This window comes from Akebia trifoliata, chromosome 12 (genome assembly GCF_017979445.1).
Source record: "Akebia trifoliata isolate Shusen 1 chromosome 12, ASM1797944v1, whole genome shotgun sequence".
Taxonomy (NCBI): domain Eukaryota; kingdom Viridiplantae; phylum Streptophyta; class Magnoliopsida; order Ranunculales; family Lardizabalaceae; genus Akebia; species Akebia trifoliata.
The window spans coordinates 8,643,789-8,665,867 of NC_141386.1; the positions used below are offsets into that span (position 1 = coordinate 8,643,789).

Sequence of the window (22,079 nt, forward strand, 5' to 3'; positions counted from 1 at the left end):
TATCATGGGACATGTGTAACAACAATGAAATAATAAAAAAAATTGAAAATATGGGTTAGAGATTTTGGATTGAACTGATTTTTTGTGAGGATGATCTCTATGATGAGAAGATCATCCTAAAAAAAATCAGTCCAATCTGAAAATTCTAACCCCGTTAAAAGTGATTTAGAATGTGGACCGTCGATTTTTTTATCAATAATTTGTAAACCACTTTTGATGGACTTACAAGTTTCAGATTAAGCTGATTTTTTGTGAGGATGATCTTCTCATCATAGAGAACATCCTCACAAAAAATCAGCTCAATCCAAAATCTCTAATCCATATTTTGAACAACCATTGTTTTTATATATGTTTTTACATATGTCCCATGATCCCCCCCCCCCCCCTATATTTATCTTGATGCTAATGTAAATACCCTTTTAATTTAGATTTTCTAGAATAGTGTCTGTTTCCTATATGAATAATTGAATTATGTCTTCTATTTCTAATAATTGTCTATATTTATTTGTATATCTTGGAAAGTTCTGAGGATGTTTCCCTTTAAGTGTAAATTTTCTAGTCTTTTGATCTGACAGTTCATGTTTGAAGCCATAAGTACAACTATAGACAAATAATTATCTATATATGAATTGGTATGAAATTAGTAAATGTTGGTGTGATCTATTTTTTTTTCTTGGCATCACAACCGTAAGATTGAGAAGGATCTTACATGATGGTTTGGATATTTATCGGATCAGATTGGGTATTAGAAAAATTTTTGATTCATTGACAGGCCCGGAATCTCCATTAAAGGGTGGTTGAGATAAGTGAAGAGATTAAAATTTTTCAAATATGAGTTATTGCTTTTTAGGAATTAGTTTAGATCTACAATTTTCTGAAAATCCTTATGACTATTCACATTTCTCAATCGTTTGTTTAATGAACATTATCAAAGTACCTTTAAGACTAATAATAATGCTATTTTTAAAGAGACTCTATTGTTTCGACAACTTTTACTAACAACACCACCATTCCTATGATATCAACAAGGAATTAGCACCCATCTTGTGTTCTTCTTAATAAAAGTTGGTGTGGCAATAGAAGATCTCTATTTTTAAAAGTAATACTTTCGTGTTCTTTAATTTTCCTTGGAAAATTGTAGTGTCCAACGAACCATTGAGATGTGCAGATATTCCCTAAGAAATCTAAGTGTGTTCATATATGTTTTTAGGATTTTGTTATCGTGTGCCCTTAGGACACATGTTAATAAGACTCGTGTTTTTATTAACTCAATTTATTTTTTTCTTAGATTATTTTATTTTAGGTTTAAGATTTTATATGAACATTTTTTTAATTGTAAAAAACTATTGAAATTGTTTGAATGAATGTTATAATATTTTATTCTATTGCGATTGTAATTAGAGACAAACCTTAGTAATAAATAAATAAAATATGTGAATGATTGAATATAAGTAAAAGTTGGGGTGCCAATAGAAATTCTTATTTTTTTTCCTTTAGATTTTATTGTTTTAAGTTTAAAATTTTATATGAACATTTTTTTTAATTGTAAAAAACTCTTGAAATTGTTTGGATGAGTGCTATAATATTTTATTTTGTTGAGATTGTAATTAGAGGCAAACTTTAGTACTAAATAAAGAACTTGATGCTTAAATAATATTGTTGAGTTACAGTAGTTTTTTAATTAGAGTGTTTGGTGACATGTCTACAAGTAAGTTGAACAAGAACTTAGTCAGGTTGATGCATAGATAAATTTGTATGTGGATTTATTTATTACTTTCATTTTCTTAATTTTTTTTAAATTTAAATTTTATTTTTGTAGTTTTTACCAAGATAATGTCTAGTCAACCATCAGTAAAGGCATATTGGGATTCAACAATACATAAAATTTGGGTGGAATGTTATGTTGAAGTAGTTTAAAAGTATGGTAAAGGAGGAGGGGGTCTAACCTCAAAAGGACATGATTATTTTGTAACTATCTTTGAAGAAAAGTCAAAAAAATCTTACACCAAAGTTCAATACAAGCATCGTTGGGATTACATGAAAGATAGACGGAAGGCATGGAAGAATCTTAAGATGAAATCTGGATTAGGATGGGATGTAAATACAGGATCCTTTGAAGCAACTGATGAACAATGAAAGTCATATGTTTTAGTAATTTTTTTATATGATAATTGAAGTTAAATGAGTTAGTTAATTTTTTTTTTCTGATTATGTTTTATATATTTTATCAGTTAAATAAACATTCCAATCAATTTCGATATAAAACACTAGAGTACGAAGATGAACTAGACCAAATATTTGGTGGGACCGTTTCAACTGGAAAACATTGTATGACTCCAAACGAGACGTCTTCTTCAATCATGCAAGATAGTCGTGTTTCTCTCGATGATTTGGATGTAGATATAGATGATGTAAATGAAGGGTCAATACCAAATACTTCAATTAATCCAATTGAAAAATCTGTTGAAGAGATGTCTAGAAGACGTCATAAGAGATCGAGTGAGTTTGACCCCTCTTCTGTCACAAGTGTGAATGCGAAAAAGAATGCAAAAATAGGCGATATTGAAGTCCATAGAATGCTTTCTGTGATGACTGATAGTATAGAGGCGGATTTGAAAAAACAAGAAATGACGCAGAACGCAAAGAAAGACACGTCTATTATCTCATGCATCAACTTGTTGAGTACTTTCAATGACATGGATCGATGTGGACCAGTATGGATGTTTTTAGTGGAAAAATTATTCAAAGAATTTTCTAACAGGGAGATTTTTGTTGGATTGATGGATATTGACCATATGTCTGCATTAGAATGGATTAAAATGAAGTTTGAAGAGGCTCATGGGATCTCGTAATGGACAATCTTATGAGGATAGGGTAGATTTATGATTACAAATTATATTAAATACTATAATAAAATAGTGATTTTTTTTTATTACCATAGTTGTTAGAAGACATTATTTTAGTTTATTGAATTCTTAAATTCATTTTTTACTTAATAGTTTTACGTTATGGTTGGTAGAAATATTTGTGTTTAATTTTTTTGTTTTTCATTTAAACTCTATATGATTGGATAATTATGAATTATTATCTGTTTATAATTATGTGATTTGCATTTATGCAATATCAGATGGATGATAGCACAAAGAAGAAAATTTCTTTTTTATTTTACTTTGGCATTACTACCGTATAAGGAATCGCCGCATGAAGCAACCATGTCGAACTTCACTACTTTCTGGTGATTCATATGTCAGAGAAATACTTGATTCAGACAATCTAGTGCCTTGTTACGACAATTTTCGTATGGATAAGTATGTCTTCAATAGATTATGTTATTTTATGAGAGATAGAGGATTACTTCAAAATAGTAAAGCAGTAAGAGTTGAAGAACAAATTGTAATTTTTTTATATACAGTTGGGCATAATGTTAGGAATAGAAATAATCAGGATAGATTCCAACATTCTGGTGAAATGATAAGTCGATATTTTCATCACGTATTACAAGCATTATATAGTTTTGCCCATGACTTAATAAAAGTACCTAACTTGAGCGTCACACCACCAAAAATATTAGCAGATCGACGATATTTTCCATGGTTTAAGGTAATTGATTATTTAATATTTAAATTAATATAATCAATAATATAATAGTTGTTTAATATTTACTTTTAAATGAAATAGGATTGCGTGGGTGTAATTGACGGGACTCATATACCTGCAGTTATACCATTTGACAAACAAATACCATTTCGATCAGGAAGAAGGACCGAATGTACACAAAATGTATTGGCTATTTGTTCATTTGACATGCAATTTACTTTTGTTTTGGCTGGATGGGAATGTTCAGTATACGATTGGCGAGTCTTTCAATCTGCGCTTAGCGATCCGAATTTGAATTTCCCACATCCTCCTGTTGGTAATGAAATGTTATTTTATTTTATTTTTGATATTTTTGATATCCATTAAGGTAATTTAAATTTACTGAAAAAAATATTTTAATTGTCTTAGGAAAATATTACATGGTTGATGCAGGTTACAAAAATATGCGAGGATATCTTGCACCATATCGTAATACACGGTATCACATTCATGATTTTTGTAGAGGAAATTGATCAAGAACGAAGGAGGAGTGATTCAATTATTATCACTCTTCATGCAGAAACGTTATTGAGCGTTGTTTCGGTGTACTGAAAAAACGATTCCCGATTTTGAAACAGATGGCTTCATACTCTTTTGTGACTCAGATAAGTATTGTATATGTGTGCATGGCCTTACATAATTTCATCCGACAATAATCAGCTACTGATAGTTGGTTTACACAATATGATGATGAAAATGTTGACATTGATAGAGGAGGTGCATCTAATACGACACCAAATGAAGTTGATGATGAATTGGTTGCTGATATGAATATTGTACGAGATGAGATTGCTCAACAAATTTAAAATGCCATATATACATGATGTAAAATTTAATTTAATTATTTATTTGATAGACATTAAATATGTTAGTATAGAAAAAATGAAATTGAATTTTTATTTTTTAATATTAAATCCTATGTTTATACTTATTGTTAATATATTATTACTTATATCAGATAAATAAATTTTTTTTTTAAATATTATTTTTAATTTCATCCAGTAATTTTTAGTCAACTGGTTATCAAACAATTCAATATCTTAACAGCACAGTTAGACAGCATGTTACCAAACAATATATTCAATTCAATAAGTTGCTTCAGCAATAGCAATAACAACTTTCTCTGAGCTTCAGCAACTTAAATCAGTATTAACAATTTTACATACAACTTTTTCAAACAGGAAGAAAGAAAATATTACTAACTAGGCCATCAATATACCACCCAAAAGTGGCGTTGCCCTGCAGTAAGTAATTTTCCCCATCAAAGTCTCGCAGGTTATGATGTACTCTATGAAAGAACCTGTTTGCTGGCCAGCCACAGAGGATAACGTTGTAAGTAGTCCTTCGGATCCTTATGACTAGGAAGGGTATTTTGGTCATTTGGATAAAAGTTTCCGCCCATTCTCGTCGTTTCGAAACAAAGTAGTAGGCGTGAGGAGGAAAGCCAAGCAGCATTTCCTTTCGTCACATTTTCTTTCTCCTTCTGCTTTCTTTTACACACAGAGTGAGAAGTACAGAGGAAGAACCCTAAAAAAATTCAGAAATCTCTGAAAGAAATCAATCTTCTTTTTCCTCACAGAATGCTGGATTCAATCACAAAAGGTTTGGATTTCTCTCAAAATCGTCCGTTGTAATCCCTCTCAAAACTCAAATTTCCCCAATTGAGAACTTCCCCCCTTTTTGTTATTTGATTGATTTGTAATTTCAAACTTAATTTCTCAATTACTTGTTTATTCTGATCGGATATTGAATCCATGAAGCTTCTTAAGTTTTGTTATTTCCCGTCATTTGTGTTTATTATGGTTCTCAGATTACAAAAACCTAACATTTGAACTGTTTCCGTATAAATTAGGGTTTATGTGTAAGCGTCACTTCCTGTTATTGTGTTTGGCTGAGATTCATTTAAGTAAATAAAGCACCAATCTTTGATCAATGAGATGGTTTTACATACTCTCTAATAAATCCTGCTATCTATATTTTATTAAAATTGTTATTGATTTTTATACACAATGATATTTGTTAATTACAGCTCTTTATATCCAGTGGAAATTCTGTAAATATGTCAGGTTTTTGCTCACAAAGCCTATCATAGTGTTTTGTAGTCTTTTTTTCCCTACTGAATGATCGTAAATCCTTGATGGGTAGTTCAAATTTTAATCATTTTTTCATTTGTTATAAGCACAAGGGAGTGATTTCGGGAAGTTAATAACTGATGTTCTCATGTTCTTTTTAATGCTTATGTTTGATGGGTGTACTTATTTTCGTTAAAATCATTAACAATTGAACATTGTTTCCTTCTTTTTTTTTTTTTTCCCATCTTCAGTAGGGTTTGAATGTTTGTGGACCCTGTAATTTGATGAAACTCTAGGGGTCTGAGAATCTTTTTCTCGGTCCCCAACATATGAGTGTAATTGGGTGGAGGTATATTGGCGTGGATAATGAGCAGTGAACATTTGCAAAACCTATTTTTAGGCTGTCCGCTCAATATCTCCGGTAATGGGAGAGCCAATGCGAATTCAACTTTTGTGGCTCGTGGGAAGTTTGGTACTAGGGCTTTCCCTAGGTTCTCGTGTACGAAAAAGAATCATGAGAGACTCAAGTTTTCACAGTTTGGTGGGAAAAAGCTTGATTTTTGGTTGTGGAACTTCAGATCAAGAAGTAGGTTGAAAAGGAATTGCATTGAGGAACGGTTCTCCCAAAACAAGGCTTTGATTAGATCTTTTGTACCCTTGTGGAAGGAGGGATTGCTGTTAGTTAGATGCTCCGTTTTTGTTGCTGTGATTTCTGCTGTAGGAATTTTGGTATGGTATGGGCAATTGAAGGCCAAAAGTTTTGTGGAGGCGAGGCTTTTGCCATCTGTTTGTTCGGTGCTTAGTGAATATCTTCAACGAGAGCTTCATTTTGGTAAGGTTCGAAGAGTGTCACCTTTGGGGATCACTTTGGAGTCGTGTTTGATTGGGCCTCATGGTGAGGAGTTCTCCTGTGGCGAGGTTCCTAGAATGAAACTTCGTGTCCGTCCATTCACAAGTCTTAGGAGAGGAAAGATTGTGATAGATGCAGTTTTGTCTCGTCCGAGTGTGTTGATTGCCCAAAAGGAGGATTTTTCTTGGTTAGGGATCCCTTCATCCGAAGGTGTTTTTCATGGGCACTCCTCAACCGAAGAAGGGATAGATTATCGTACCAAAACAAGGAGGATTGCTAGAGAAGAAACGGCTACTTCTTGGGCCAGAGAAAGGGACAAAGCAGCAGGGGAAGCTGCAGAGATAGGTTACATTGTTCCTCCACAAAGTTCTAGTTCACCAACAGATGAAGTTTTTAATCAGGGTGCTGATCGTTCTACAGACCTAGAAACCCCTGATTCATTTTTTTACATGGATGAGCGGATGCATTGGAGGGATCATCATTTCATGGACACAGGTGTCGAGCATAGTTTTAAGCATACAGATCGAGAAAAACCCTCACGTGTGAAATTTCCGGAGCATGGGATTAAGCTATGGTCTAAAATGATAGGTCCTATAAAGCATGGATTCAAAAGGAAGGCTCATGAGAAAGATATCTCTGTGGCTGATTGTTCTGCTAAAAGAAGAAATCTTGAGCGTAGTGCAGGAGCCGCACTTTCATATTTCCGTGGTGTATCGGGTCGGAAGTTCAATGACCCTTCTCAATGGGGAAAACCGCTTTCTGCTAGTAGTGATGATGTTGCTCGTCTTGAGACTGTTATGGTGAAAGGTGAGGCTTCTAGTAGTGGCGGACATATAATATCTGATGACAAATCTGCTCCGATTGACATGAATGGGGAGAAAAATATTCGATATGGGGATAGTTCAGGAACCCGGCATCCCAAAGGGGACAGACATGTCAAGGGCCAACTTGATAGCTTCAGTTCTATATGGGAACCATTTCTTATGACTATCGGGAAACTCAGTTCTGTAAGAACAAGTACTGGACAATCACCATCAAGTAGCATTCTTACTGAAGCACAACCGACTAATAAGTCTGATGTAAATGATAGGCAACTTGAAGCAGTTCAAGCAGAGGATACCAATCCTGAGATCCAGAATGGTTCATCATCATCTAAAGGTGTGGCTCCGGTGAAACATGGGCCATGGCTAGTTATGCACCATTCAATTCCTGTGTGGCCCTTGAGCCTGAAATCAGGATTACCCACTTTTTCTAAGAGTTTTGCAGAGCTGTTATCTGGTTATTTGGATGGTCAAATTCGGAAACTGAAATCATGTCTGAATCTGAGAATGGAAGATCTTATTGCTGAACTTGCTGAAGGGGTAGATGAAGTCCAACTTGAGGGCATTGAGAAAATGCTTCCGGTTACATTGGATTCTGTTTATTTTACAGGGGGAACACTAATGCTACTAGGATATGGTGATCGGGAGCCCAGGTGAGTGCGACTTGTATTCATTTTATGATTAAATATGAGAGCTTCTATTGCCACACCAACTTTTTCTAACGCTACCCCAAGATGTGTGCTAATTCTTTGGTGATTTACATTTGAATTGGGGTGGAGCTAGCAAAAGTTGTTGTGGCAATAGAATCTCTCTAAATCATTCATGAAGTTGAATTTGCTGGTTTCTATGATTTTAAGCTTTGTAGGAAAGTGCATTAGTTTAACTAGCATAGTAACAACTATTACGGATACATGGAGTTTAGGGGTTTAAGGTTTGATGACTTTGTGTTTAGATGGGGATAGGTGTGTTCTAACTCGAATAATTAACTTCTTGTACATGTTTTGCGCTTGGTTGGCCATATCGTCCGACTATTTCATTAATACAATGTTTTGCTTATAAAAAAAAAACAACTATTACGGAGTTGTTCTACTCTCAAATATGTGAACATAATTATTGAGCTGGATACATTGGATTGATTTCTGTTTGCAATTGGATCTCTTGATTCTTGCTTCCTTTGCATTAAAAAAAAAAAAAAAAAAAAAAAAAATTGAAAGCTGCACACTTGGGTCAGTTCCTACTTGCTCCCCTTTTGTTTTGATAATTAACAAATATTAGGAAAATTGAATTGACAGAAATCTAACTTCTTGATTAATTACAAAGCCCTAATTAGGCTTTAAAGAGATTACAAAGTTTAATAAGTGGAAAAGACAAAAGACATAAAATACTAAATAAAAATAATTTATTCAACACTCCCCCTCAAGTTGGTGCATGGATATCAACAACACCCAACTTGGACAAGACACTTTCAAAGGTGGTTTTGCTAACACCTTTAGTAAGAATATCGGCGAGTTGCTGAGATGTAGGAACAAAGGGAGTATAAATCTACCCAGAAACAATCTTCTCTCTAATGAAATGTCGATCAACTTCGATATGATTCGTTTCGTCATGCTGAATCGGATTTGTTATTATGCTAATAGCTGATTTATTATCACAATATAGTGAAAATGAGGTTATCACGGGAAGACACAAGTCAGTTAGTAAGGTCTTGAGCCACAACAACTCACACTCTAAGTGCCATAGCTCTGTATTCTGACTCAGTATTGGACTGAGAAACCACATCCTGCTTTTTACTACGCCAAGTTACCAAGTTGCCACCAACTTTATTATAATACCCAGAAGTGGATCGTCTATCAGTCACTGACCTAGTATAATTTGCATTTGTCCATGCCTTAACGCGAAGATGACCATGATTACTAAATAAAATACCTCGACTAAAATATCCCTTAAGATATTTAAGAATACGATAGACAACAGTAAGATAAGATGTTTGAGGCGAGTGCATAAACTGACTTACAACACTAACAACATAGGCAATGTCGGGGTGAGTTATAGACAAGTAGATCAATTTTCCCACAAGACGTTGATATTGGCAAATATTCGACAAATACTCTCCCTCAGAATCAATCAACCTGTGATTCTGTTTAATAAGAGTATAAATGAGATGAGAACCAATCTGACCGGAGTCACGGAGTAAATCAAGGACATTTTTATGCTGAGAGATAAATATACCATAATGAGACTGCGCAACCTTAATATCCAAAAAATAACAAAGAAGTCCAAGGTCCTTAATCTTAAAGTGACATCCTGAGTAAGATTTAACCTTAGTAATGTCAGCACTATCATCTCTAGTAAGGACAATATTATCCACAAAAAATTAGAGCGACAGTTTTGCCCTTGGAGTGACGCAAGAAAATGGTGTGATCAGCAGAACTCTGATGGAAACTAAACTGATGCACTGCCCTAGTAAAACGCTCGGATCATGTGTGAGAAGATTGCTTTAGTCCATAGAGAACGACGAAGATGCAGACATGTGCAGAAGAAGTAGGTGTGAGAAAATCAAGATGTTTGACCATATAGACTTCTTCCTGAAGATCACCATTGAGAAATGCATTCTTGACATCTAACTGAAAGAGAGGCCACCCTATGATAGCAGCAACAGAAAAAAGAACTCGAATGGTGGCTATGTTGGCAACCGAAGCAAGTGTCTCCTGATAATCAATCTCATAAGTTTGAGTATAATCTTTTGCCACCAGACGGGCCTTATAACGAACAATAAAACCATCATGATTATGCTTAAGGGTGAAAATCCAGCGACATCCCACAGCCTTCCTCCTCGATGGAAGATGAACAAGTTTACAAGTCTGAGTCTTTTCAAGTGCATTCAACTCATCAATCATAGTTGCTTGCCACTTAGGATGGGCAATAACATTTGCAATAGTATTAAGAGGAGAAACAACGAAAATAAAAGCAAGAAAACTCCGATAGGAGGGTGAAATAGCAGAATCAGATATATAATTAGAAATGGGATAAGTACAAATACGATTATCCTTGCGAGTGGTGATAGGACGATTATCGCAAGAGACAGTAGGAGGCGGAGCTAGAGGCGAGGAAGCGAACTGGTCTAGCATAGAAGTGATGGTAGTATTGCGTGGCTGCCGAGAGTAAACCTGCAATGAAGGAGGTGACGAGCTAACAGGGGGTGGAGAAGGAGGAACACATGAGAAGAAGAAATAACAAGGGAGAATGATCATCATCAATGATATTTAGAGGAAATCACTCGGACTGAATACTAACTGACCCATTGTAGTATGGGATATGCTCAAAAAAGGAAATATCCCGAGAAATAAAACGCCTTCGAGAAGGAAGATGATAATAACGATATCCTTTCTGGGTAGAGGAATAACCCAAAAAGATACATTTTACGGCCTTTAGGTCAAGTTTAGTACGAGTTTGATTAAGAATTTGAACAAAACAAACGCATCTAAACACGCACAGAGGAAGTGGAAACAAAGGATGATCCGGGTGGAGTTAAGAGAAGGCCATGACAAACTGAAGAACCTGGGAGGAGGTCCGATTAATAATGTAAATAAAAGTAAGAACTGTATCGGCCTAATAGGATTGTGGAACGTTCATGCCAATAGAGAAGGCACGGGCTAACTCTAGGATATGATGATTTTTTCCTTTCTGATCGACTATTTTGCTGAGGAGTCTTAACATTGGACATTTGATGCTCAATGCCAAACTTTAAACAAATCTTCAATATCTTATTATAGGTGTACTCAGTACCATGATTAGAACGAAAAGTTTTGACAGTATGACCAAATTGGGTATTAACCATAGTAAGAAATTGCTTGAAGATCCCATATTAGCGAATATCGAGAGTGGAAGTGATGGGAGAAGGACCCTACATATCAGAGTGAATTAGTTCAAACATAGCAGGTACAGTACTATTCATATTAATATGATAATGAGAATGCACATGTTTAGCTAATTGACAAGTTTCACATGAAAAAACAAGTAAATTGTTATTATTAAATAAAACAGGGAACATGTGTTTCAAATATCCAAAGGAAATATGGCCTAAGCGTAAATACCAACACATTACAAGTGTCTTATTAGACTGATTACTATTACTAAGCTGAGAAATAGAATGAATGGTAGGTAAAGCAGGCGTGTCCAAGAGATACAAACCATGATTACTAAATAAAATACCTCGACTAGAACATCCCTTAAGATTTCTAAGAATGCGATAGACAGTGGTAAGATGAGATGTTCGAGGCGAATGCATAAATTGACCTAACGACACTAACAGTATAGGCAATGTCGGGGTGAGTCATAGACAAGTAGATCAATTTTCCCACAAGACGTTGATATTGGCTAATATCTGACAAACACTCCCCCTCAAAATCAGTCAACCTGTGATTCTGCGCAATAGGAGTATCAACGAGATGAGAACCAAGCTGACCAGAGTCACGGAGTAAATCAATGACATATTTACGCTGAGAGATAAATATACCAAAGTGGGACCGTGCAACCTCAATATCCAAAAAATAATGAAGATGGCCAAGGTCCTTAATCTCAAATTGAAGTCCTAAGTAAGATTTGACTTTGGTAATGCCAACACTATCATCTCCAGTAAGGACTATCATCCACATAAATAATTAGAGCGACAGTTTTGCCCTTGGAGTGTCGCAAGAAAATAGTGTGATTAGCAGAACTGTGATGGAAATCAAACCGATGCTTTGCCCTAGTAAAACGCTCAGACCATGCGCGAGGAGACTGCTTCAATCCATAGAGAGAGCGACGAAGACGACAGACATGTGTAGGAAAAACAGGTGTGAGAAAACTAGGAGGTTGGTCCATATAGACTTCTTCCTGAAAATCATCATTGAGAAATGCATTCTTGATATCTAACTGAAAGAGAGGCCACCCCCTGATTGCGGCAATTGAAAAGAGAACTCGAATGGTGATTATCTTGGCAACTAGAGCAAATGTCTTCTAATAATCAATCACATAAGTCTGAGCATAATCTTTTGCCACCAGACGGACTTTATAATGAACAATAAAACCATCGGGATTATACTTAAGGGTGAAAATCCAGTGACATCCCACAACCTTTTTCTTAGGCAGAAGATGAACAAGTTCCCAATTTTGAGTATTTTCAAGAGCATTCAACTCATCAATCATAGTTGTTCGCTACTCAGGATGGGAAATAACATTTGCAACAGTATTAAGAGGAGAACCACCAGAAATAGAAGTAAGAAAGTTCCGATAGGAGGGTGAGAGAATCATATATATAATTAGAAATAGGATAAGTACAAGTGCGTTTACCCTTGCTAGTGGCGATAGGACGATCATCACAAGGGACAGTAGGAGGTGGAGCTAGAGGCAAGGAAGCACGTTGGTCTGGTATAGAAGTGATGGTTGTATTGCGTGGTTGCCGAGAGTAGGGGTGGAGAAGGTGGAACATGCATGGGAAGAGGAAATAACAAGGGAGAGGGATTGTCATTAGGAGAATCTAGAGGAAATCACTCGGACTGAATGTCAACTGACCCATTGAAGTATGAGGTATGCTCAAAAAAGGAAACATCCCGAGAAATAAAATGCCTTCGAGAAGGAGGATGATAATATTGGTATCCTTTCTAGGTAGAGGAATAACTCAAAAAGATACATTTTACGGTCTTTAGGTCAAGTTTAGTACGAGTTTGGTCAAGAATTTAAACAAAGCAGATGCATCAAACACGCATGAAGAAAGTGGAAACAAAAAACGATTTGGATGGAGTTGAGAGAAGGGTGTGGCAAACTGAAGAACTCGGGAGAGGGTCCGATTAATAATGTAAACAACAGTAAGAATTGCATCCGCCCAATAGGATTATGACACGATCATACTAATAGAGAGGGCACAGGCTAGCTCAAGAATATGGCGATTTTTTCTTTCAGATCGACCATTTTGTTGAGGAGTCTTGAGATTGGACATTTGATGCTCAATGCCAGACTTTAAACAAAGTTTCAAAACCTCACTATAAGTGTACTTAGTACCACGATCAGAACGGAATATTTTGATGGTACGACTAAACTGTGTATGAACCATAGAAAGAAATTGTTTGAAGATTCCATGTACTTCACTTTTGTGTTTCATAAGATAGACCCAAGTGATGCGATTGTAGTCATCGATGAATAAGACAAAATAGCGAAACCCGTTAGTGGATGTAATAGGGGAATGACCCTACACATCAGAGTGAATTAGGTCAAGCATAGCAAGTGCAGTAGTATTCATACTAATAGGATAATGAGAATGCACATGTTTAGCTAATTGAAAATTTTCACAAGAAAAATCAAGTAAATTGTTATTATGAAATAAACCAAGGAATGTGTGTTTTAAATATCCAAAAGAAATATGGCCTCAGCGTAAGTGCCAACGCATTACAAGAACCTTATTAGACTGACTACTACTACTAAGCTGAGAAACAAAATGAGTAGTAGGTAAAGCAGGTGTGTCCAAGAGATATAAGCCATTCATTTTATATCCAGTACCAATCGTCTTCTTCGACTTTAGAACCTGAAAAACACAATGAGAGGGATAAAAGATTATACTACAATTCAAATGTTTGGTAATGCTACTAACATAAATAAGAGTAGTAGTAAGTTGAGGAACATGCAATGTATTAGTTAAGGATAAAGAATGTGTAATATAAAAATGACCTTGGCAAGTAATAAAAGATAAATAACCATCAACAAGGCAAACCTTGCTATGACCAGAGTAAACATTATAGGTTTTGAATAGGGAGGATGTATCTGTTATGTTATCCGAGGCACCAAAATCAATGATCTATGGTGAGGAAGTGGTGGAAACACTGTATTCAGATGCAAAGTTACCTGAGTGAGCGAAAGTAGAGACCGACTGAGCTGAAGTCTCCATTTGATTGAAGAATTTCCTGAACTTGTCTATTTCAGTTTGGGACATAGATACCGATGCCGAAGAGGTGGTAGTAGTTGAAGAAGGTGTTGGATCAGTAGTCGGTTAAGAAACAATATGAGTTGAAGATCGTTGAGTCTGTTGACGTTGTTGATTAGGACGACCATGAAATGCATAGCAACGGGTTTTCACGTGACCCAACTTTCCATAATAGTCACACTTATATTGCTGACGTGAAGGGAGAGATTGGCTGGAAGACTGTGGAGAAGGTATGCGAGCAAGCATAGCAGAGTGGTTTCTTGAAAAGTGGGGTAAGATAGCTATACGACAACTTTCATCAGCTAAGACATAAGAATATGCAGTCTGTAAGGACAGAAAATGATCCATACCCAATAAAGGAACTCTCGTATACTCAAACTCATCTCGGAGTCCGGTTAGAAACTGAAAAACTCGATTCTTATCCAGAATCGATGCATATAATGTCTCATCAACAGAGTCTTTCTAAGCATATGACGAGGAGTAGAAGGTTAACTCTTCCTATCGAGCACATAGCTATGATATATAGGTGGTGACTGAAGAGTCACTTTGCGAATGGTGGGAAATCTCACGTTCTAAGTTGAAGATCCGGATGTTGTTTTAACGTTGCGAGTAGATACTCTCCGCGGAATCCCATATCTGTTTTGCGGTCTTGGAGAATATGAAACCAGCCGCAATGTGTGGTTGCATAGATGTAACTAGCTAAGAACGGGCCATAGAGACATTAGTAAACCATTAGGGATCAGTAGTGTTAGTCGGTGCCGGTTGTTTGTCCACCCTTGTGAGGTAACCGATCTTTCCTTTTCTACCAATAAACGTTTCAACCGATCAGGTCCAAAGAAGGTAATTAGAACCATCTAATTTCACGGTGGTAATTTGGATGTTTGGGAAGGTTGTCGAATGAGAGGGAAGACCTCCCGATCCATCACTATTACCGGTGATTGAGGAAGAAGACATCTCAGAGGTCATCAAAAAAATCTATGTGCTTTGGTTTGAAGGGAGGTCAAATAAAAAGCAGTCATGTAGCTGTATAATCCTCAAACAACAAGGTTGCTGTGATCGTATCCTCCAAACAACAGATTTGCTGTTGTTGCAACCCTCAAACAAGTTGCTGTGATAGCAGCCTCCAAAATAGCAGGTTTGCTGTCGTTGCAACACTAAAACAGCAAGCTGTTGTGATCGCAGCCTCCAAGCAAAGGGTTTGCAGTGATCGCAGCCTCCAAAGGTGGGCTTGCAGTGATCGTAGCCTCCAAAAAATGAGTTTGCAGTGATCGCAGCCTCCAAAAGTGGGTCTGCAGTGATCGCAATCTCCAAGCAAAGGACTTGCAGTGATCGCAACCCCCAAAAGTGGGTCTGTAGTGATCATAGCCTCCAAACAATGAGTTTGCAATGATTGCAGGCCCCAAACAACACCTTTGCTGTTGTTGTAGGTCACGTAGGTGTCAAACAACCAAGGGGCTGTTGCCGCAGGTCTCTGAGGATGGTCCAATGGCCATCGTTTGGCTTATCAACACCAAAAAATAGCAACTCTACTGTTGCCTTAGGCTACAATGTATTCTATCACATAGTGCGATAAAAAACTCCCGTAGGGGTGATGTTTGAATCTAAAGACTAGAGGTGTTGAAGATGGATATAAGGGAGGAGAAGGACGATGGAGTTTGTAGCAAGAAAGAGGGGGTCGATGGAGGCAGAAGGGGTCGATGGGGGTAGGCTTTGATATCAAATTGAATTGAGAGGAATTAACTTCTTGATTAATTACAAAGCCTTAATTAGGCTTTAAAGAGATTACAGAGTCTAATAAGTGGAAAAGACAAAAAAGGACAAAAGACATAAAATACTAAATAAAAATAATTTATTCAATAAGAAAGAAAATAGATAACACATCTAAGGAGAAGAGTGTCCCCCCCCCTCGTTTTTTAAATAAGTGAACTTGTATTAAGCAATGGAAAGATCCTCACGAAGTTCAGCTTGAAAAAATGAAAAGGGAAAAATGCTCTTACATAAAGAGGAAGACTAGCCAACCAATAACTTGCCAATTGAGTCCCTTGAACGGTCACCTTGACCCCAATTAGAATAAAAATCAGCATAAGAATTATCTTAAAACATTTTAAGAATTGAATTAAAAAAAAAAAAAAAGGTTTTGATTCGTCCTTTTTATGAATTGATCTTTAGGTTCACACTTGCCTCTAAATCCTACTATTTCTTTTTTCCCGAACTTCAAAGCCCAAATAGGCAGTAGTAGGAAGAATCCACATTATATATATATATGTATATATATATTTTGATATGAACCCAATTGTGATAGTGGGTAATGTTTTGACCCCTACTATATATATATATATATTTTTTTTCGGTTGATATAAAATATGATTTATTTGATGGGAGACAAATAAGATAAAAAAAAGCTTCAATGATATAGAGGCACATTAGAGAGCTCAACTAGGGGATATAATCTTGAGGACCATGAGTAAAAAAGAGCTTTAGTTTTAAGAATGATTGCTTCAACGGTCTCCTCCTCAACATCAAAAGCTTTTCTATTCTGCACCTTCCATATAAATCAAACAACACCTTCTAAAGGTGCCCCTCTTTCTTAAAGAGAGTCTTAATGAACCATCTCTCGAATAGATCCTGAATTGATTTTGGCAACGTTCCTATATATGAAAGCCAAGAAGCACTTCATCCAAAATGCCTGAGAAAGAAAAGAACATTTGATCCATCAATTTAGTAGGGGTTTGCATAATGTACATATTAGGGATAGAGGTACTATGAAGCACGGTTGGTCAATTCTGAGAATTTCACCAAGCATTGTGGTCCACAAAAATGAAATTAACAAGGTAAAGGAGAAGATTCTTATGAGACTTGTTCGAATAATAATATTTGAGCAAAGTTATGTTGTTTGTGGACCACTTCCAACCCTCTTATGATCCTCCACAAGACTCAAAAAAAGGTCGCCATAATGTCGATCTTCCAATCATTAGTATTTCTTCTGATGCCAAATTTCCATGAGAGACTTGTGTGTCTATCTTCATATGATAGTTAATCGTAGCATTTCTGTTCTTTGCAAGGGAAAAGATGAAGAGTCATTGGGCCTTAAAGTAGAATCACCGCTTCAAAATCGAATACCTTTGGTGGAGATAAACAAGTACTTCACAATAACTTTCCACACCCTTTTCTGTATGTGAGAATGGGAACTTGGAAAACTACCCGTAGCTATGACTACATAGTAGCAGCCAACTACCCTCCTCCAAAGGCTATTATTTTCTTATCCAAATCTCCATAGTTATTTCCCAAGCAAAGCCATATTCATGTCCTTGAAATGTCTAAAGCTGAGAATGCTCCCGTGTTTGGGTGTGTGCCAAACTTTAGTTGACAAGGGGATGCTTGTGGGAATAATCATGGTCATTCCACAAAAATCATTGATTATTCTGACCGATTAGCAACACATATCGTCAGAGCCAAGTATTCTATGACCAGATCGTAGTTAGCCTTCTTATTTTAACTAACCCAATGGGTCCTATATAGGATGTGGGAAGCTTGCCCAAAGCACAACCTAAGCAAACCATGAAATGCTGTGTTTCCAACTTCCCTATGCAGATAATTTGATTCTTCATCAAAATTAATATGTAGACCTGGCTAGTTTAGAAAAAAATATGAAAAATTTAGGAATTGTATAAAAAACACCTGCAAATTGTAAAGGGGAGATTACTAGATCATCATTTCAATATTGAAACCCGAAGACAATTGATTTGACATGACTCACCGTAAAGCTAAAGGAAAATCATTCTAGGTTTGTGTTGAATAATTCTGTTTTACTAGACTTTTTAGTCTTATGTCTTTTTTAGTTTTTTCCATTTATTAGCATTGTAATTCCCCTTTAAAGCCTAATTAGGGCTAATCAATTAATTAACTTTTCTTTTCATCGTTTTTAACTTGGTATTAGAGCCAACCCCATTGACTCCTTCTACTTCCATCAACCCCTTCTCTCTTGCTACAGACTCCATCATCCCTCTCCTCCCTTACATCCATCAGAGTTGCTATTTTTTTTTTTTTTGTAGTTGTGGAGTCAAATGATGGCCATAGAACCATTCTCAGCAACCTGCGGCAACAACCATGTGGCTATTTGACACCTACGACAACAACAGAGGTGTTGCTTGGAACCTATGACAACAACATAAGTGCTATTTTGGACTTGCGGCCATCGTAGAAGGGTGTTTGAGACCTACGATCATTGCAGAGGTGCAGTTTGAAGCTTTCAACCATAGCATAACCTTTGTTTGGGACCTACGATCACTGCAGAGGTGCAGTTTGGGTGGCTGTGATCACTGCAATGGTGCAATTGAGTGGTTACGATCACAACATCCCCTTTATTTGGAGGCTACGACACTCTGTACTATTTTTTTGGTGGCTGTGAGGCCTGCGATCACTAAATAGGTGCAGTTGGGTGGTTGCGACCACAGCAGCCCCTTTATTTGGCGGCTATGACACTCCATGTAATGACCTGAAAAACCTAAAATGTATCTCGAGGAAAAAATTTTAGATCCGTGCATTGATTTAAAAGTTATCAAATCCTCGAGTTTCGCGTTAGATATTTTACAATAGGTAAATGACACCTTAGAGACGTAATTTGAGGAAACCGATCATATCATTAGATTCGTGTCGAAAAATCACCCGAAATAGAGTATAAGTTTGTCCAATTCGGCATTTGAGAAAAATAATTCACAAAATGACAAGTATGTCCCAACTTAAGTGATATAAATATCTAAATTCTATTAGAAAAATCAGATTTTTCTTATTCTCCTCTCCAAACAAATCTCAACCCTTTTCCTTCAATATTTAAAACTCAGATCTACGCCAAACGAGAACGATCCGAGCTTAGGTGCAAGAAGGAAAGTTGTTTCTCTCGCCGAGGGTTACGCGTGGACGCAAAGAAATCCGATTTTCGCCGGAAGAAAATTTTGGAGATTGGCTGGAGGCGATTTTAAAGTTCGTTCAACCGTTGAAAATAGCTTGAAGTAGGTTGCCTTCCCTTCTACCTTCTAGTTATGCGATAATTTCATAGAAAATCCATATGATTGTTGATAAATCGATTATTTCATTAAGTTTATACATATTTGAACGATTTGAATCATGTTTACATGCTTATTTATGATTGGTTTTAGTTCATTTGATGTAATATAAGCATTTCATAGTTAATATGATATTTGGATCGAGTTTGGTCGAGTTTCGACGAAAAATCAGCAATTCGGAAAAGTATCCGAATGTTGAGTTTGGTTCTAATTTGTTTTGTGTTGCTTCCATATAGTATGTATACCCATTCCTACATTTATTTCATTAAAACTAATTAAGTATTACTTTAAGTTCTTTAATAAATAAATAAATAGTTCGTTTTCAATTTCGACTTTGAAAAAAATTATTTTTCAACACTTAGTTAAATTTTCATAGATTTTCAGCTTATGGTTTTATCTTTGTTTTCGAGTCTTTCGACTCAACCAAAACCATCGAATGGAATTGGTTGATGCTTTATGGATTTCGAATTACTTTAAAAGTAAAATTACTTTAATAGATATGTAGGAAATTAGATGATAGATTGATCGATTTAATTGATGGATGGATAAAGAGAACGTATGTTCTCGACTGATTGATGGGACAGTGCCTCCAGTTCTACGTAGTGGCCATGCCACGTAAAACGTGATAGATAGATAGAGGGATGGGATGGTTGATGGATGGAAATGACAGATAACTGTCACTGGAGGGTACTACCAGACTTTGTTTGTATTTTCGATTAAAAAGAAATGATATATTATATACAAAATAAATTATTTTGTTTACCAGTAAAGGTTTGTAGAAAACCCATAAAGAGTGACGCGTTGCTGTGTATCCGGAAGCGGCGAGTCAATCTAGGATAACACTAGATGTCATATGCTCTTCGGTAGTATGGGATACCTTAGAGCATATTACAGCTTATGAAATCCGGGAATTTCTCCTATTTATTTCCTGGGGAACGTTGTGTGTAAAGGCGGTCTCTGTATAGTGAAGAGCTAAGCGGGGTTCACATGCATTGCCTCTTGATAGGCTTCGACGCGAGGGGTCTCCTGGGCTAGTTAGTGATCACTATTAGTCTGTAGTCGTCAAACGGTCGACCTCATCGTTAGTTGAACTCAGTATTGGGTTCTTGGTCAACGGCCAGTCTAAGCCGGATAAATGGTCATCCAACCGTGGTATGCTAGACCGGCCACAAAATCAGATTATAACGATGGGATTCCACATCGGAGGTTAAGTTTGGAATATCGTATTGCCATAGCCGAGGCGGTTATATCGGCGTGTTCCTCTGCTCTCTTATCGATTACACCGCCGTGTTCTTATTATGTATCTTTTCTTATTTTGTGATGTTTGGTAGATGTTTTTATTTGAAAGATGCATAGGTTACTTTAAATGATAGAAATGATAGGTTGAAATTATTTAACTGTTTATTGAATATGCTTAGACATTTATCGTATGTTACATTATGAAAAACTTACATTATTTAATTGTTCAACTGATTACTCGTGCATGTATGACTCGTTGTTAGAACGGCGTTCATCCTGCTGAGTAACATTCCCCTGTTACTCACCCTATCCTTCCCCTTTCAGATTATTCAACTTTTGAAGAACCGTTCTTTGAGGAGTCTTTTGAGGAGGTCCTTGAGGAGGATCAGATTGATGTCTTGCCGCCGCCATGTCTTTGAGGACTAATAGAGGATCCTAGCGGTTTTTGGTTGTAGATAAGAAACATGTTAGTTTAGAAATTTTTGTAACCTGATGAATTATGAGATTAAAGATCTTGACTTATATCAGTGTTTGTCGATTTCTTCTGCTTACTCTAGACTCTCGTATAGATGTTAGTTAAATGTTTATTCTGCTGCGTATATTTTCTTTTCATAAGTATTATTATTTATGAATGTTTTGTCAGATTGTGTGATTGATTACCTCACACCTCGAGATTCTAACCGATGAATCATAGGGATTCGTGTTGGGATTTCGGGGCGTGACACTCCAGACTCTATTTTTTGGTGGTTGCGAGGCCTGCGATCACTGCAGAGGTACAATTGGGTGGCTACGATCACATCATACCCTTTATTTGGAAGCTACGATAACTCCAGACACTGTTTAGAGGCTGCGATCACAGCAGCCTAACTGTTTGAAGGTTACACAGCCGCAAAATTTGACCTCCTTTCAAACCAAAGCACATAGATTCTCTTGATGGCCTCCGAGACGTCTTTTTTCTCGATCACCAGTAATAGTAATGGATCGGGAGGCCTTCCCTCTTATTCTACCGACTTTTCAAGCATCCAAATTACTACCATGATATTAGATAATCTTAATTACCTTTTTTGGGCTCAATCGGTTGAAATGTTTATAGGTGGAAAAATGAAGATCGGTTACCTCACAGGTGCAAAAAAACAACCGACACCGACTGACACTACTTATCCCCAATGGTTTGTTAATGATTTTATGGTCCGTTGTTGGCTAGTTACATCTATGCAACCACACATTGCGGCTGGGTTCATGTTTTCCAAGACTGTAAAACAGATATGGGATTCTGTAAAGAATATCTATTCGTAACATCAAAACAATATCCGGATCTTTAACTTGGAGCGTGAGATTTCCCGCCTTTTGTAAGAGTCACCTCTTATATATCTTAGCTACGTGCTCGAAGAGAAGAGTTGACCTTCTACTCTTCGTCCTATGCTTAGAAAAACTTTGTTGATA

At 36.5% G+C, this 22,079-nt stretch overlaps 1 protein-coding gene across 1 annotated transcript in view; it reads left to right on the forward strand.

The window, feature by feature from the left end:
• The first annotated feature begins 4,967 nt into the window (after window positions 1-4,967).
• The window catches only part of EMB2410 (embryo defective 2410), an 80,613-nt gene continuing 63,501 nt past the window's right edge, over window positions 4,968-22,079 (forward strand). The window contains exons 1-2 of the mRNA XM_086417571.1: window positions 4,968-5,238; window positions 5,960-8,032. Of these exons, the coding sequence (XP_086273697.1) occupies window positions 6,075-8,032 (1,958 nt within the window). The 5' untranslated portion in view covers window positions 4,968-5,238; window positions 5,960-6,074. The remainder of the gene's footprint in view (window positions 5,239-5,959; window positions 8,033-22,079) is intronic.